We start from the raw sequence: 18,909 nt of genomic DNA, 5'->3' as shown, positions 1-18,909 counted from the left end.
ATTTTTTTTTATTCCCCCCCCCGCCCCCACGATACATACGTGATGTAATTTTGAAGGTAATTATAGTTGTATAAATTTGGGCTTATCGATTTGAGTTTGATTTGACACATACGCGAATCTGTTTGCACCACCGCCATCGATGTTTGATGGCGATGATGCAAATACATTTCCCGCACCTCCGATGAACACGGTTGACTGTACGGTACAAAACAAGTTCTGCATGCATACATATATACATGAAAAATGTCACTACGTCCGACACTGCGGCATAGTGCGCATTTCTCGCTCGCCAACAAACGTGGATGCGTTATTTCTACGTGAATGGCAGTCCAAATTTGATTGACATACTGTGCCTAATTAAAACACCACTTTCATGATTATGAGAAATTATCCAGATCTTTAAATTGACCGCAATATTCACGCAGAATTGTGGAACTGCACTGTTATATTATGTACCCACTATATTTGGGAGTTGTTTTCCATTTACACTTTTAATTTGGCTCGTTGGCATCGCGCCATGCAGTGAAGAAATGTCTGTTCGGAACTGGCTGAAGGAGGTGTATTGCCATCCCATGTTAAAGAACATTCTCTCAAAGATCACATGGCAGAAGTACTTATTTCGAGTTCCCTTTAATTGCCACTCATTCATACTCTGTGAACTACACTCAAAGAGTTCTGTGCGGGTCTGACTTTTTTGATCCGTGATCTGACCCGAACTCGTGACCGAGCAGCTCCTAACCCGCAATCCGCTTCAACACCAACCCGACCAAAATCTGATCTGAACCAACAAATATTTTTCCAAGGGTGCTCTTATTCCCATAATGTCGTGTATGGTAAATTGAAATAATGTTTTTTTAGTGGTTCGAATGAGTCTGGTGCATCATGGGGGACTTGCGATGAATGTGACCCAAGTTGCCAGCCATAAAAACATCTTTATCCTAACCCAAAACCAGCCTCTATGTAGGTCACACCCGTGAGTAAACCGTGGGTACCTGACCCTATGCAGGACTTTAGTCCGAACCCCACATTTTAAACCAGGATCTCAGCGGTGCCAGCTCTAGATGCAACACCTGTCCATCTCCAACATTATTATTAATATTTTTAAATCTTGAAATCGCACTCCATTCTCACTTGCACACCCTACAGCTGCATAAGTTACGCACACACTGGCATCCGAAACGGGGAAATGCACGTGCTCTCACATTACGTTTCTGGCAGTGTTCCTGCAAAAATGTCTGATTTTTTTTCCCATGAAAGCTTAACTTAATTTTTTCGTGATGATCCTGCTCGAAAATGTTTTTGGTGATTTAAACTCGTGGTGAATAATGGTCATAAACAACCCCCATGATCCTCGTAGTGTGAGAATACCTTAATCCAGCAGTGGAGTGACATCTTGTTCTAGCATTAATATGTGCCCGCTTAACAGAATTTGCTCCAGAAGTCTGAGAAGTTTAATAGAATGTGTGTATTTACTTTCACGTGTGTTTTTTGTGCATGTCTGGCCCTGTTTGTGTGTGTTTGTGTTGTTGGGTGTGTGTGTGTGTGGTATCCATGTGCTAATGTGCAGCTGTAGAATTTTTCTCCTGCCAATTGAGCAGAAGGGGCTCGGTGCCGGGGTTGCTGGGATGGAGGCACTGCTAGTTGCGGCGCAAATAAAAATGTGCAGTCGACTTCGCTTGCACAACCAATGCGTGACTTAACGGGAGTTGACTGTGCTTATCGTAAACTCAAGATGGTTGGTGAAAACGGCCCTTTTATTAGCTAATTGTTGAATGAATACCGTGTCGGTTATGTGGGTTGTTAACCTACTTTTAGCTCGCTGGTTCTTGCGGTATTGGTGAAGTTTGGGGTGACAAAAACCAGTTCAGATTTCACTTGACACTGATGTTAGCTGTGACCGGAAATACAACTCGGGTGGCCGCCAGTTTCCGAGTGCATTGCGCAAACCACAACGCCCTGTCGCCCCGACAATTATTGAGTTACAAGGCTGGAAATAATTTGTTATTAAAAAACGTATTCAATAATTACTTTATTTCCTACGCAGCTGAATGTTCCCTTCTGAATGGGTTCATTGCCCATGCTGAATTTGCATAACAAGTCCGAGTCGATGTTATTCATTGCTCAACACGTGGCGGCTTAATGGCACAAATCTGCCACCCAAAGCGCGATGCTAAATAAAATGTTGTGCGTTGTAGATGTCTCGGCTGATTTGGCCCAGTTGCCAGCGCACGTTTTGTACGCACTGCAAGCCCAGATTGTGAACCAGCTGTTTCTCTTTTATTTTCAGTGATTTTTCTTCTTTGAAATTTTTGTATAGTTTTGTTTCCAGAGCAGCAGGGATTTCCCCCCCCCCTCCCCCCATGATATCATAATGGATTTTTTGTTGTTGCCACAAACGGTTTGGCCGCCGCGCCCAAGCTGAGTGGTGGCGGTGTCACGCGAGGCTTTTGAGAACCGTGCAGGAGAATATCGAAATCCGCTCCTTTCACACCCTGAGCAAATGCCCCAGTCTGCTCTACGTGTTTTTAAAAGCTTGCACTGCGTTATCCTCTGAGAGTGTGACGTCATGATCGATTGCACATGTTTTATTATTTTTATATAAAATGTAGATGAGGCACGTAACGATGCGTCGATAACAACCAGTGCTAACGATCATGATTGCCGTTCCTTCAGTAGTGCGAGTCTTCGCCACGAGTCCCTTTTTTTAAAAGCGAACAAAGTTTTTCATGATAACGCGTTGGCAGTTGTGGCCAAGCACAAATCGCAAAAACTCGATGCAAGCCTCAACGAAAATGCCCTAAAAAATGGAAATCTGCATATAATGGCCAACGTTTCAGCAGTGGCCATTAACGCTCAATGTCTCCCTATTTTATTTTTTGAGAAATGTGTGTAGATCTTTCAAGGCTAGATTTACGCGTTGTTCTCTGACTTCCAAGAAATTTGACGGTGCGTTGCTGTTCTTACTTCTCTATTAACTCGCAAGGGGCCGAACTCGTGCTTGACAGGGCCTGTGGTACCATTGGTCTTCAGATTCGTGTGACTGCGTACGCACAAAATTTGGGGAAGTGATGAAGACATATAAATTATTAACTCAAAACACGGCCAATTTCTATTGTTGCAATAATTGAATTTCACAAACTTGTTCACTTGCGGGCGAGTGGCTATCTTATTAGAACTCGGTAACTCTGCAGAAATGTTCCATGGCTTACCGAAACAAAGTTTTGGCCTTGGCTCTCCGAAGTGGTTTTTCAATAATTACTTAATACTTAATTCGACTATATTTTATTTGCGCTACCACGTGCTCCCAGCACATGGGGAGCTCCCCAGCATGTGGGGCGAAGAGGGAGCGACATCGCCCATGCTGGGCAACACCACGTGGCACAACCAGAAAATGTATCGGAGAGCCGTAGAGCACAAACTACAAAAAATTGTACGCAGCAGTCGTAGTTTTGGCATCGATGCTTATATTTTATTTTATTGCACACGCTTCTTGGCCGGTGCGTTTCTTTTCCCCCTATCTGCTGCGGCAAAGTGCTTGACGTTATTTATCGCCGTTTTCTTCATGGTCCTGCACATGATAAGCCTCTAGTTGAGCTATCATTTTTGGCCAGGTTGCTTCTGAAAAGAAGTTTAATACCTGAGTGGGCTTTACGTAGTAAGACAAAAATAGCTAAGTTGTATGTCTGTATTTTTAAGTATTTTGTTTACCTTTCCTATACTTTGCGCTCCTATCATGTTTTTGTACTGTTTGTTGTTGTAACGTTCTTACCCCGTGCCCCTACTGGACATCTGCGAAAGAGCTTTATAGCTCATCGGATTCCTCCAGTCTAAGTAAATATTCTGATTCTCAAATGTTCTCATTCTCGAACGCAGGTGCAAGTTCTGGCACTACGACGAGAATCTGCCGACGGCCAGCGTGATCATCGTGTTCCACAACGAGGGCTGGTCGACACTCATGCGCACGGTGCACAGCGTCATCAAGCGCACGCCCGCACGCTACCTCGCCGAGATCGTGCTCATCGACGACCACAGCACCAAGGGTGCGTCACGGCAGCCGTGGCGGCAACGGCAGCCGTGGCGGCAACGGCAGCCGTGGCGGCAACGGCAGCCGTGGCGGCAACGGCAGCCGTGGCGGCAACGGCAGCCGTGGCGGCAACGGCAGCCGTGGCGGCAACGGCAGCCGTGGCGGCAACGGCAGCCGTGGCGGCAACGGCAGCCGTGGCAGCAACGGCAGCCGTGGCGGCGATAGCGTTGCTTGCTTGCGTGTGTGTCTCTCTTCTGTCATTTGGGGTTTTATGGCTCCAGTGCCTTCACTGGGGAGCCTTGTTCTCCTCTGATATCAGTAGGCATCTGTATCTCGTGTGCCTTGAGTCGTGGGGGTGGGGTCGGTGTCACTGATAGTATTTCTCTCCTGTAGTCTTGTTTAGGATTTCTCTCTCTTGTGGTCTTTGTATGGATCTCTCCGTTTCACCTGCAATTGCAGTATAGTTTATTGCTTCTGATAACTATAGGGGGGGGGTCTCTTTCTCATGTGCCCTGAGTTGGGATTTTCCTCTGCTGATATCATTAGAGGTCTCTCTCAAATGGGGGGCTCCTTAGGGCTCCCTTTTTCCTTTGGTTTGTTTTTCTCTGTTTACATCCCTTACGCTTTCAGTCGGGGTTCTCTCTGCTCTGGTTTCAGAATGGGACAGTGTCCCTGTCCCCTATGGATTCAACAGAGGCTTTGGCTCCTCTGATATCGGCGAAATCTTCATCGTGGTCTCGGCTAAGGGGTGTCTCCATCTAATGTGTGTGTGCGTTCCCTAATCCATGTGTTTCACTTGCTGCCTCTCGGTGTAAGTCTTGAGAATGCATTTTCTCCACGCTTCTTTGCACACTTTTTTCAGTTAATGTTAAATTTTCTTCGTAAAAATTGTCATGTTTTTGCTAGAGCAGGAAGTAGGCATTAATTTTTAAAATTGTATTGTCGCCCTCCTGCCGGGCTATATTATGTAGTATTCTTACGGTGACACATGCACCTCTGATTACATGGTACATATCCTACACACTTTTGGGAAAGCGTTGCAGAAGCCATGCGTACGCATTCTTTTTTTTCTTTGTTTAATGCGCACCTGTTTCCCCCCCCCCCCCCACCACCATGCAGCGCACCTGCTGGACCACCTTGATGAGTACATAAAGATGTGGAACGGCCTCGTGAAGGTCTACCGCAACGAGCGGCGCGAAGGCCTCATCCAAGCTCGCAGCACGGGCGCCAAGAAGGCCACGCTGGGCCAGGTGACCCCCGGCCTGATCTTATCCCACGTGACCCCATCCAGCCTCATCCGACGCCCTTTGAAAGTTCAGCCAGCACACATTTTCTCACAGACTCCGTTCCTTTCGGTGTGCCCGAAATAACGAGCCTGAAATACCTCGCGGCGAGCTGCATATGGGATAGCCGCAAAGAAACCCACGTAGCATTCAAACGCGTACACGAACGGCTCTTTGTCAAGCCACAGCTGGATGAAAGCCTCCCCCCACCGCGTGGTGTCGTGTGTGGTGTTTGACCATGTTATTGCCATGCTGGGCAGTGCGAGTTGGTGTTTGCGGGGGAACTGCATCGATTTGGGGCCACAAGTATAATAAAGAAATGGATTGTGCTGCCCCCCCTTGCTGCCCCCCCCCCCCCCACACGTAGCCTCGCAGAGGCCCGATAACCTGAACATATAGCCACCAACCAAGCATTACCCAGGCTCAACCGTGTTGGGCTTCTGAGATCATGGATTCTGGGTGATTTTTGACATATGCTCATTTTTATATAGCACATACTGTGAATACTTAAAGTTTTGGTTGCAAGGTAAGGCTCACGAGGTCATTCATCGAGTACAATGGTGTTGGTGCTACCTTACCTTGCCATTGCTTCCTGATGCTTAGATTCCACAGTTGTTTTAGACTTAACACTCAACCTCCAAAGGTCTGCTTTATACAGTATCCCACTCTCTGACTGCAGGTCTCCTTCCCCTTGTTAAGCAGTTGATGTGTCCTTCAGTCTCGTAATCATCACCGTCTGGCTTTAGGTCTTCCCCCTTGGTTGCTGAACTCTGGGTGCCTCTCCACTGCCCTTCTCGGTAACTTTCCCTCCTCTGCCCTGCACACGTGTCCCACGCATCGCAGCTTCCTTCTCCCGATTTGTGTCGACAAAACCTTCTCGCGCATTCTATGCAAAACCCTCAAGTTTCTTACCCTACCCTGCCCGTGACATTCGTAGCATCAGGTGGCAAGCAATTGTGTGGGAAAACCCAGAATGCCTTGTGTGTTATTGGTTAACATACCTTCACAGCAGCCTGTTTTGTAGCCTCTGGCCTTGGATAGTCGTATAGGATCACCTTAAGAAACGTGGAGGCAACAATGCGATGCGCTATCCACCGATCTGACGCCCCATGTTGGTTTGTGTGATACCCACGTTGCAATTTCAGGTGCTGATTTACCTGGACGCGCACTGCGAGGTTTGCATCAATTGGTACGCGCCCCTGGTCGCCCCCATTGCTCAGGACAGGTGAGTGGAGTTGGCCGCCTTCACACATGACGCAACAGCTGTTTGGCAGACCTTTAAATTGTTATATCTGTTTGTGCAACGCATGGGTGAGCTTTCTCCGGGCACTCTGCTTTCCTCCCAGTCGAAACAAAACAACATGGGGGGCGGGCCTACGTCAGATAGCTGTGCCCAATGGAGGTCATGAACGGGTAACGCCAGCAGAAGCCAGCGCCACTGTATAATCGGGGGAGAGGGTGAGCTGCTCAATTCAGTTCCTGAAGAATAAGCTACCAGCATGTGGAGCGAAACGTTGGACATCGTGCCGAAAAGCACGTAGCACAACACGAGAACCACATCATGGGCCAGCAGTTTTGTTTTTTGTATTTCTGCCCCCCCCCCCATGTTAGATTGATTGCGTTTTTGGCATCGTTTTAATGAGACAGATCAATATTGAAATCTCTCAGGTTTAGAGTACGGCCCACGAAGTTGGATGTCACAGAGCTACTTCTGAGATGCTCGGCAACCTCTGGCATAGACAGGAGGGGAACAGCGCCTTCCCACTCGCTTTGCATATGAGAGTAATATTTGTCGAATGGCGGACAAACCGGCCCGTTTGCGACCATCTGGAGCGCTCTTCCTTCCGATATTAGGAAGCCACTGGAGCTATGCACTTTTAAATCATCATCTAGATTGAAAACTCATTTTTTTAGAACTGCTTTTTGTATTTAGTTTGTTTTTACTTCCCCCGCACCTCTGATGAGCATGGTTGGCTACGCACGGTGTAAAATAAGTTCGACATACATACAACATGTCATCAAAATGAAGCCAGAGAGCAAATTGTTCAATGTCTATATACATACAAGTGCACTGCACTTGAGAACCCAGTTTAATCACAGGATATTGCGTGGATGTGAAGCCAGGACCTGAACCGTGCCAACTCGACACGCTGACCTGAGAGCCATACGGCCACCTCGCTTGGCAGTGTTTGTCTAAAACAATTTGAGCCCTGGTGGGAGATGCAGTGCTTTGTGGGACTGTAACGTAAGACTCGCGTCTTGTTCGTGTGTTTAGATTGCCAATAAAATTACATGGTAGGATGGAGTGGGGAGGGAGGAGTGGGCCTGCATCCAAAATCGCACTGCTTTTATCCTTTGTGTTATTTTGGCAGCCTAATATAACACATGTGACATTAGTGGTAAATATTTTGGTGAACTGCGCCTAGATACAGCAATATGACTAGAATATCAGGGATGTACCCCCCCCCATTCCTGATTCAATGAATAACCATCATCTGCTTTTTCCCAGATAGCTCAGTCAGGAGAACATCAGACTTTTAATCTGAGAGTCCAGCATTTATGTCCCGGTTGGCGCAAGTATTTTCGCAAATCAGATTTACCACGGTTGGCTACGTACGGTGCGAATGAAGTTCTACATATATACGTTCGGGGTCACGATTCGATTCTGTAATTGGTTCTCTCATTACATTATGAAGAATGGCAGTGCTTCGAGTGGCTGCAGGGGGTGGCATTGCATGCATTACATACCATGCATGCGACATGAGTGTGATAATGTGAAACTGCGAAAAAGATAAATCGATACCCGCTCAGAACATGTGCTTAGGCACAATAGTGGCGGTTCAGTGTTTAACACACTGTGTCACAATCCCAGGGACCATTTTTCAATTCCTCGATGTGGACAACATCAGTGGCTTGTTTGGAAACTCAATTTATCCTAAATGAGTTCCTCAAACTGTATGTATATATCTGCTGTGAAGGGACAAAGGTGTCCGGGTGTGGTTTGGGCCACAAATATGAATTTGTATGTCATGCGACCTGCCAATCGACTAACTGTGCCGGACCCATTTATACTTCTGGGTGGACAGAGGTGGCGCAAAGATGGAATAGGGGCGGTGGTGGGGGGGGCTTTAATAAACTTGCACCATTTGTTTCAACTGCCGCACCAGAAGATAAAGAATCGCAAGTCCAGTGTGTGCGAAACCATTCCAGCATGGCCCCAACCTCCACCGGCACCTCCGCTCTTCCTCCTCCTGCTCTCCTTCCGCGCACAGGACGGTCTCCACGGTCCCGCTCATCGACGCGATCGACGGCAACGACTACGTGCTGCGGCCTCAGGGCGGCGGGGACGAGGACGGCTTCGCACGCGGCGCCTGGGACTGGAGCATGCTGTGGAAGCGCGTGCCGCTGAGCAAGCGCGAGAAGGACAAGCGCAAGACTCGCACCGAGCCCTATGGGTGTGTGCCTGCAAAATGCGGTGGTTTCTGTGCCCAAAATCCTTGTCGGTGTCTCTCCGCAACCCATCGTCACCATCACGATCCATGGGCATATAGCCCGTAGGAATAAGACCTATATTAGGAAGCCGCTGAAGATATAAGAACTTTAAAATGTAAATTTAAAACATTTTTTTCCCCCCAAATAGTTTATTGAACAAACGATTTTGGTACACACAGAGGGGAAAACTAATTTCTTTAGAACTGCTTTTCACGTGTTAGTTTGTTGTCCTTCCCCCGCACCTCCGATGATCACGGTTGGCTACGCACGGTGCGAAAAGAAGTTCACCATACAAAGAGGTCGCTGTCGAGTGTGCAGGTAGTGCAACTGCACCGGGGGGGGGGGGGTAAGTGGGCCATGGAGGTGTCCAGTCGCTGGGCTACGAAGAGGGGGGAGGGGGGGATATTGGACAGGGGACGCCCATTTAATTTGCACCTCCGATTAGCTACGTACGGTCCCAAAGAAGTTCTACATCTACGTATACTATGGCCTAACCCAAAAACAAACATGGATCAGTGCCATCGTAGTTGCCGTGTGCGGTTAACAGTTTGGGGCATGTTAACCGTGCTGCTGCTGCTGTTGTTGTTGCGCCCAGGTCTCCGGCGATGGCTGGCGGGCTGTTCGCCATCGATCGAGACTTCTTCTTCGAGCTGGGACTCTACGACCCAGGCCTGCAGATCTGGGGCGGTGAGAACTTTGAGATCTCTTACAAGGTACGTGCCCGCCTACCCCCTCCCCCCACCACCACGCGCAAACCTGCAAGTGATACAGCGGAGGAAAGCATAAATGCATGAACGCATTTGGCAATAATTTGTACTTCATGTGGCTCTGGTCATGTAAGCTAATTAGTTGGTGATACTCCGTTGGCAGTGATGCCCAAAACACAAGTAACAACTCGATACATTTGTCAATGACACTGTGGCCTTAAAAGGAACATTTTAGGTGACATTTCGGGAAATGGCCATTTTTCATTGCACATGTGTGTTTTGTCTGTTCTGAAGAAGAGGCATTGCCTCAAACGTGTCGCCTATTATATATTGTTTCCTTTTTTTTAAGGCTACAGTTGCTGCCGAGCTCAATTTGGCGCAATATTCCGTACGGCAATACATTGTACGATATGCAAGGCCGACGATAATCATGTCATCCGATTTGCTAAATATTATTTGGTGATTATCTCTTGTTTTCATCGTCATCAGTCATGGTTTTTCCACAGCTGGATGAAGGCCTCCCCTTGCCACCGCCATCTCTTGAAATCCTTAATGTTAACGGTGCTCATTTTATTTTTCTAAATATTATATTTCTTAACACGCTCATAATGAAATACCAAACGATAAATACAGTTCTATACTTAGAGCTATTACTCCTTAAAACTAGTGCCAGCTAAAACATTTTTCAGTTTGATGGAAGGAATAGCAGTTATGACTTCATCGTTATTTATATCACCAGCCAATTAATAATTTATTGTGTAACTGACCATGCTTGTGCATGTGTGTGTTTATCCATTGATGAAGTTGCAGTGATTATACGACTTATGTTGAGTGAACAGCAGTTGAATAACTTTTTAAATAAACTTTTTTGATTATTGTAAATAGAGCAAAAAGAATACAACCAAACCGCATAATACAATTATAACACTACAGGAAATTGTCATCGTGATGATCATCGCATCATGAAAATGTATATCTTACGAAAGATCATATCGCAGCCACACAAACCGTCGAGGCCCCAACAAGGCATGAAGCTGACAATCACTCAGGCCCTGCGTTTGACGTTGGTAGGCCACCCACGTCTCCTCACCTGTCGTGTTCTCAATCTCTGTCTCCTCCCTCTTCTCACTACTGCCCCCGTGTGCCACGGCTAGTCACGACACTGACCATCCGTCTCAACTCAAAAGGGTGTAAAGGATACGGGTGGTTTTGTGTGAGATGCACACGTGCCGAATGTTTGTGGTGGTGTGCAGGTAATGTGTGGAGTGTTGTTGTTGTTGTTAATAAAGAGTCCGGCTGCGTCCTGCCGATGGTGCATGTTTATTCAAAATTGTGATCTCGTTTCTAATCCGTTTTTAACGCTTCTTTCCTACTTCTGTGTGTACACGTGCGATTATGTCTTGATTTAATACGTCACTGCTTAGACAAGGCACGAATATACATTGTATTGTTTTAACGGATGCGCAGGTTACCCTTACTTGTCCTTTTCTGCATCTTTGTGTGTGCAGTGGTGTGATGGGGGTTTTGCACGCTGCGCTGCAATCCTAGTGACGTATTTTCGATGCCCCACAGTGGCTATTGGTATCTGAGATTGGTCTAGATGCCCATTGGCTAAAGAGAGAGCCTTGTTCACCCACTACCGATGAAGACCTCCCACCATGACATGTCGGTCTTGTGGGTTGTTTTACCATATTTCAAAGCAGTGGTCAGGTAAGTGTGTAGAAGGCAGGGAGCACATCAGTACAGTTCATTCAGTGTTACATCCGAGACGCAGTTCAACAAGTGAGTTTTCTGTACTGCCATCTACTGCCCAAATCCTAGCCCCTGCTGTGCATGGCGGTCCCCTATCCAAGCGCTATCAAAGCCCAATCCTAATTTGCCTCTGAGACCTGACCAAATCACTCTGAATGTGCCATTACATCACGTGTGCACATGTACAGCCCTTTTGCCAATCAACTCTCAACTGAACGCCTCCCGCACATAGTGTGGGTTATGGGGAGGTGATTTGACCATATTTCACCATGCTGGTCAGTATTGGTTGGTGAAGTGGTGGGGGGGGGATCCATTAGATCTACTCGCCCTAACATGAATGCCATATACACTCAATTACAGTTCCTGGTTAGATTAGACATAGGCAGCTGGGCGCGAAAGGTACTGGTCCCACAACTCCCGCTTACACATCCCAATAGCCGCCTACATCTTGCACAGGCTCAACAGGGCCGATCGCCGTCCACGGTCTGTCTGCGCCGTTCGTGTCTTGTCCCGCGGCCCTAACGTGCGAGCCTGTGGCCCCCCCCCCCTCTCCTGTGCCGGTGGCACCGGCAAGCTGTGGATGTGCGGGGGCAAGCTCCTGTTTGTGCCGTGCTCGCGAGCCGGCCACATCTACAGGTTACCCGACTGGGCCGGTTCGCCCGTCTCCGGAAAGCCCTTCTCTGTCGTGCAGGTTACCGTCGCTCGCCGCCGCCGCAAACCAGTCACGCTCTCGCTCCCTTGCGTAGTTATCCACGCGCCCCTTCTGCCTTCTGCGTGTCAGTAAGCGGGCAGGCGCCGTAGGCTCCCAAAAACGGAGAGATTGATTCCGAGTGAGAGGTTGGCCCATAGTCGACCGAAAATATTTTTGCCATTCGACGTAAAACTTGCAGTCGATCGGCAGTGGTTGTGGCCGCGATTTAAAAAAAAAAAAGTTTGAGCATGTGGCCATCCTCTCGGCGGATTCTTCCTGGGAGAGCGACGTGGAGAAGCGAGATGTGTCCGTATGTTGTGTGGGTGCTGTGATGTGCAACCAGCACGCGGGCCCTTGTGCCCCCTCCTCCACTCCCCCCTCGCTTTGTGAGGCTGGACATGAGATGTAGTGACCTCTCACTACACGTGTTTGTGTAGGATTTGTTCATGTATACGCACCAAAATATATACGCGTGCGATTTTTAAACGCACGTTGACAATATTGAATCAGAAATTCAATTGTGTGCTTCTAATAAAGTAATTTACCTAGCGCCCAGAACCTCGTTAAAGAAAAGTCAATGATTCGATTGAATAAAACTGAGATCTTTGAGATCTACCTCCAACATCAGCCACTGCCCGCCCCCCACTCCCGAAACGTTAAGCACCTCGCTTCTCCACCGACGTTTGAACTCGGCTGCGTTTGTGAGCCCACGCGTCGACCATCCGAGTGCCATTGCCGCATTGCCCATTCTGCACCTTCTCTCTCTCCCTCTCTCTGTATTCCTATCCTTCCCTCCCACACGGCGCACACACGCACAAAACGCGCGCACACTCCTTCTGGCTTTAGATTTGGCAATGTGGAGGAAAGGTGCTCTTTGTGCCTTGCTCACGTGCGGGACACATTTACCGCTTGCATGGCTGGGCTGGGAACCCCCCTCCGCCCGGCTTGGGCTCCTCTCTCACTCTCAAGGTGCGTAGAAGCAGGGGGGCTGGGGGGGGGGCCGTGCCACCTTTGGGAGGTGAGGGGGGAAGGTGAAGGAGGGAGGTGGTGGAAGCGCATTGGCACACTGGCACACTGGCATGCTTCACAGTGTGACATTGGGTTGATAATTTTAATGTACAGGGGTGACTATAAAGGTTATCGGCCGTCATTTACTAACTCACGATTAGAAGGAAATTTTGAGCAGTGTGGTTATTCATAATTTACTAAAAATATATATATAAAAATTCCTTAAATGTTGATTGATCTTGGACAGCGTTTAACAGAAGCATTAGAAACGATCGCAGCTGGAGATGCCGGTGAACACATCGGAGACTCTTCTCGAAACGATGCCTGTCGCCAACGGCCCAGCGCCACGGCGATTAGAGGGATGACGCTCGTTCCATTTTAAATCTTCACACTGCCGAGCGTATAGCCCGTGTGTGTGTGCAGATTCATCGTCCTAGCTCAAACTATTCTTATTCCTTCATGTCCCACAATGCAGGCAGACTTTGCTATTCATGCTCCTGACATTAGATACAACCATTTTTCGTAGTGTAGCAATGTAGTATATAATGATCAACAAATGTTTGTTTAATATGCAATTGTATGTAATCCATAGCAACACATTTAACATTTATACACGTAATATCAAATCTATCATTCGTAATATCGCTATCGTGACAATCAAGGCATTATTTGGATATTTCACCATGTCAACATTATAAGTCATTCTGTGATATCACCAACATCATCATCACACATCATCATTGCCATCCTCATCATTATATGGGATTGTTTCCTGGCAAAGGCATCACTGCTGAAACCACGTGTTTCAGGAGGGTGACTCCATTTACAAGATAACCGCTGGCTTAAAAAAATAATAACAATTGGGTGCAGTCCTCCTTTGACGCGTGACGTTCCTTAACGCGTCTCTCGCCCGTGCGACCTCTCCTCCTCCGGTCGGTGGGGGCGTAGAACTACGTGCGCGTCGTCGAGGTGTGGTGGGACGAGTACCGGGACTACTTTTACGCGAGCCGGCCCGAGACGCAGGGCATCGCGTACGGCGATGTCACGGAGCTCAAGAAGTTCCGCGAGGACCACAACTGCAAGAGCTTCCGCTGGTTCATGGAGAACATCGCCTACGACATCCCCGAGTTCTACCCGCTGCCGCCACGCAATGTCGATTGGGGGGAGGTGGGTCCATGCAGCTTTTGTGTGCGCGCGCGCGCGTGTGTGTGTACGTGCGTCCACGTGGGGGAGCGGTAGTGTGGTTGTTCGAGTATTGCGCTACGAACCTGGGTGACCAGAGTTCGATTCCCACTCGCGGCCAACATCCGTGATGATTATCTTCACCGGTTCTGGGATTCTCCGAGGGCAACTTCAACTATTTTGCTTTTACCAGGTAAGTCCCACTGAGCTATATAGCTCTTTTTTTCAGAAGCGACTTGGCCACAAAGTGGCTTATTGCGTGGAAATTTATAGCGGCCAAATACTCTGAGCGGGTGTTGATTCTAAATGTGGAGGAAAAAACTGGAGGACCCACGAAAAAAATCTACACAACCACTGGGAGAACATTAAAACTCCAAACATACATGTGCCAGGGTCTGGATCGAACCCACGATCTCCTGTGTACCAGGCGAGGTAGTTAACATCACGCCACCATGGCACCACTCAGCCTTTAAATGAGCACCTGGTGTGATGTGTAAACATCGTCACTGGAGAGACAAAGGCGGCTAGGCGTGGTGTTGGGCACCAACCCCCTTGTTCGCCGTGCCGGCCTTCGTAGGTGCTTGCTAACAATACTTGCCCCAGCAGTCTGTTACAGGCTATATGGGGGATCTTTGTTTGTGTTTTGTGCATATGGGTAGAGGCTTAATGGGCACAGTGCATGGGTTAGAGAAGAGATGGACTGACGTAGTACGGGAAGATGTGGAGCTGAGTGGACTTGCCGACGACTGGTACCAGCGGTGTCAAGATCAGCCTCCTGTGGAGGAGGAGGCTTGTGAAGGATGCTACTGGGAGGTTGAAGGCAGTCACCCTCCAACAGCAACAACTGAGGGCAGAGGAAAGTCGTTAGTAGCAACGAGCAGCAGCGTGCTGGGCGCCTAAAACGGAGTAAGTGGTCACAGTGGGGAGCACCCGGTACAGAGGACTGGGCGGCTAAAACAGAGAAAGTTTAAGTGACGAATGAATGTGCATGTGTGAATGTGGTATATGCATGTCTGGTCTGTATGATTATTCACCTTCGTCTTTTAACTGATACCATCCAAGTCTGTGTCGTGACCTCCTACCCAGGAACTATCGCCATTCCCAAATGGGCTCAAACTGCATGTAGCTTGGTGCAAGCATTCTGGCGAACACTATTGCCACCCCTTAGCGGCAGCTGTTATCTGTTGTTCTTCGTGTATATGATTGGCTTGTGTGTCCGTGGTGTAGATACGCGGATTGGGTTCCAGCTATTGCATCGACAGCATGGGGCACACCAACGGAGGAGTGGTGGAACTTGGACCCTGCCACCGCATGGGAGGAAACCAGGTGACGCATACACACACACACAAAGCTAAAGGCAAAGATCCCCCCCCCCCACACAGCCTGACCAGACTCTTTGGTCGCAAGTGTTGTTAGCGAGCACCTCCTTCAGGCCGGCATGGCACACGAGGGGGTGGGTGGCCAGCACCATGCCCTGTCTCCCCAGCGCTGATGTTTACACGCAGCATCAGATGCTCACTTGAGGCTGAGTCGACCTAGGGGGATGCTCGGGACCGGTTCAGATAATCATCACCAATGTTGGCAGGGAGCAGGAATTGGAATTTGGGTAGCTGAGTTCGTAGTGCAATGCGCTAACCACTACGTTATTGCTCCCAACACACGCGCATTCACATCTATATGTGCATGTACGCATGGAGACATTCACGTGTACTACACTGACCAAAGGTCATAACTTAAAATAGTGCAAAGTGAAAAGAATCAAAGATTTGCGTGGTTCTGCGTTGCAGTGCGTGAACGACACAGCTCTTATTGTCAACCCACCACTGGGTGACGAACCCCTCATACTGTGTGGTTCATAGGGGCTATTTTATCGTACTTCACCTCGCTGGTCGGTGCGGGTTGACGTAGGTTGCGAGCACCTCCGATATTAGCACGGTTGGCCACGTACGGTGCGAAAGAAGTTCAACATGCATACGTGCATAGACGTTGGAGCATCGTTATTGTAGAACAATTTGCTGCAGTGCTCCCTGCAGACAACGTAGGCCGACCAATGGCCTTTTAAGAATCTGTTGTGCATTGTGGGCGCCCATCCAAGCACTGTCCCGGCTAAACGTTGCTTGGCTTCTGAAATCCGACAAGGTGGAGGTTGGTGGATTTCAGGTGGTTTGGTGCATCGCGGTGAAATGTGTTTCTAAGATTTTCACGGAACTTGGCGCTCTACTACTTTACGGATTGGGAAAATGTATTTGAGCGACCTTGCGACTTGCGTGTTTTTGCCACAGCTGTTCCGAATTAACGAAGCCAAGCAACTGATGCAGTACGACCAGTGCCTGACGCAGCATCGCGACGGCAACAAGATCACGATCATGCACTGCGGCATGAAGCAGTTCGAGGAGTGGACGTACGACAAGGTACGATCGCCCTGGCGATGCAATACGCCGTTCAAAAAATTAAACAAACCCGTGTGTGTGTGTACATGTGTTTGTACGTATGGGGAGCGGTAGTGTAGCGGTTAGCGCGCTGCGCTATGAACCTGGCAACCCGGGTTCGATTCCCGCTCACGGCTAACACCAGTGACGATTATCTGAACCGGTCCTGGGCCTCCCCTATGTCGACTCAGCCTTAAATGAGTACCTGGTGCGTTGTGTAAACATCGCCACTGGGGAAACAAAGGCGGTCGGGCGTGGTGCTGGCCACCCACCCCCTCGTGTACCGTTGCGGCCTTCATAGGTGCTCGCTAACAGCACTTGCCCCTACAGTCTGTTTAGGCTATACGGGGGTTCTTTGTCTTCTTTGTGTACGTTTGTGGGGAGTGGTAGTGTAGCGGTTAGCATGCTGCGCTACCAACTCTCGGCGACCCAAGTTCGATTCCTACTCGTGGCCATCAATACCAGTGGTGATTACCTGAACCGGTCCTGAGCCTCCCCTAGGTCGACTCGGCCTCAAATGAGTACCTGTTACGGTGTGTAAACATCGCCACTGGGGAGACGAAGGCAGTTGGGCATGGTGTTGGGTGCACGCACCCCTAGTTTACTGTGCCAGCCTTCATACGTGCTCACTAACAGCACTTTCCCTTAAAGCCTGTTCGAACAGGCTACACGGCGGATCTTTGTCTTTGCAGTGGTGCGCTAACACAACTAGCACAATCTCAACACGTGCGCTATTTAATGCTACACTAAACAATACATGTAATAGACAACATTTTGGGCAGTAGCATTCAGGATCGTTTTTCCTCTCTAGAACAGTGTTAATGACGCACGTGTTGCATTTTTATTGCATGAACTGTTCTGGCACGTTTGGCAGGTAGCTGTGTAAATTCACTGCGCAGGAATGCAGCTTATCTCCGGCGCTTATAAATAACTCCACATCACACACCAGTACTGCAGTCCCTCCACTGGCTCCCAATCCAGTCCCCAAATCGATTTCAAGATCTCGCATACAATCTGCATGATCCTCCATGGACTTAACCCTGCTTACTGCTCCCCTCTCAGCTCATTCTACTCCCCTCACGCACTCTCCTGCCCCTCTCATCTCACTCTACTCCCCTCCACGCACTCTCCTGCCTCTCCCCTCTCATCTCACTACTCCCCTCATGCGCTGTCCTGCCTCTCCCCTCTCATCTCACTCTACTGCCCTCCACGCTCTCTCCTGCCACTCCCCACTCAGCTCATTCTACACCCCTCATGCACTCTCCTGCCTCTCCCCATTCATCTCACTCTACTCCCCTCATGCACTCTCCTACCTCTCCCCTCTCATCTCACTCTACTCCCCTCCATGCGCTGTCCACTCCAGCAACGGAGTATTTCTGTCGAAGGCCCGATATTGAGATGGAAAGGAAAAGTTATGTTTCTTTTTTTTTGATATATAAGGGACCACTTCATTTAATTCAAAATGCAAGATGTAACGTTCATGTTTGACACTGAGCGATGGATAGTGTGATAATGTTGAAAGGCAGCGACGGAGTAGTGATTCCATCTCGCCCGAGATGTTTGCTTCTCAACATCACCTCCTGTCTACCACTCGGTCATGGGACGGTGATTCAGTCTCCTCCGATACATTGGTTTGCGTTGAGATGAAAGGGATTAAATTGTCGCTATGAAAGAACACTGGCAGTGCGTTTTATACGTAATCTGTCTTATGAGGTCAGGTCTCATTGGCCTTGAGCCGAATTCGCTCACCGCCCGCGCCACACGCCAATGAACATCGCACAGTGAAGCCCTCTATCTCCTCTCTCCTTGAGATGCGGGTGGCGTTTTAGATGCTTAAAGGAACATTGGTTCGTCATTTGTTTTCCCACGTCTTCAACAAGTTTCAAGACACTTTTTTTTCAGGAGGGGGCAGGGGGGGGTCCTGCAAGATTGGGATGTTTGGCCCGTTCCGTTGTTACGGAGCGTTGTGGCTTGTGGGGAGGAAATCTCGTTCACAGTTGAGGTCCGCACTGATATCGTGCCGAGTCCATGTTCTGTACTGCCATCTCCTGGCCGCCTAAGAGTCGAGCAGGTTTGGAAGTATCCCAAACCGACATGATCGACCAACCTTGACCTACACAGCATCGTCTATTACATGTGTGTAATTCCTTGCTTGTGTGAGATGTTTCAAATGAGACTGAGAGTTGATAAGACCAAGTCGCCCTAAATGCACCGTTCTTATTGATGGGAGACTAGGCCAGGAGACACGAGTGCTGAGTGGTCTTGCCCTCTATATGTTTGGGTTTTCTCCGGGAACTCCCGATTTTCTTACCACAAGCCCAACATTCATAAATGGAACATT

At 48.7% G+C, this 18,909-nt stretch overlaps 2 protein-coding genes across 3 annotated transcripts in view; both read left to right on the top strand.

Moving 5' to 3' along the window:
* Positions 1-18,909, top strand: part of PIR (pirin) — a 490,330-nt gene that overhangs the window by 334,741 nt on the left and 136,680 nt on the right. The gene's annotated exons all lie outside the window — the stretch shown is intronic.
* Positions 1-18,909, top strand: part of GALNT7 (polypeptide N-acetylgalactosaminyltransferase 7) — a 39,764-nt gene that overhangs the window by 10,854 nt on the left and 10,001 nt on the right. For both annotated transcript variants that reach the window (XM_078602880.1, XM_078602879.1), the window contains exons 3-11: positions 3,874-4,040; positions 5,144-5,274; positions 6,453-6,532; positions 8,580-8,762; positions 9,395-9,512; positions 12,796-12,918; positions 13,906-14,124; positions 15,367-15,465; positions 16,422-16,550. In XM_078602880.1, the coding sequence (XP_078459006.1) occupies positions 3,874-4,040; positions 5,144-5,274; positions 6,453-6,532; positions 8,580-8,762; positions 9,395-9,512; positions 12,796-12,918; positions 13,906-14,124; positions 15,367-15,465; positions 16,422-16,550 (1,249 nt within the window). The remainder of the gene's footprint in view (positions 1-3,873; positions 4,041-5,143; positions 5,275-6,452; positions 6,533-8,579; positions 8,763-9,394; positions 9,513-12,795; positions 12,919-13,905; positions 14,125-15,366; positions 15,466-16,421; positions 16,551-18,909) is intronic.

This window comes from Lampetra planeri, chromosome 19 (assembly GCF_965212315.1).
Source record: "Lampetra planeri chromosome 19, kcLamPlan1.2.h2, whole genome shotgun sequence".
Classification (NCBI taxonomy): domain Eukaryota; kingdom Metazoa; phylum Chordata; class Hyperoartia; order Petromyzontiformes; family Petromyzontidae; genus Lampetra; species Lampetra planeri.
This window is presented reverse-complemented; position numbering and strand designations above follow the sequence as displayed.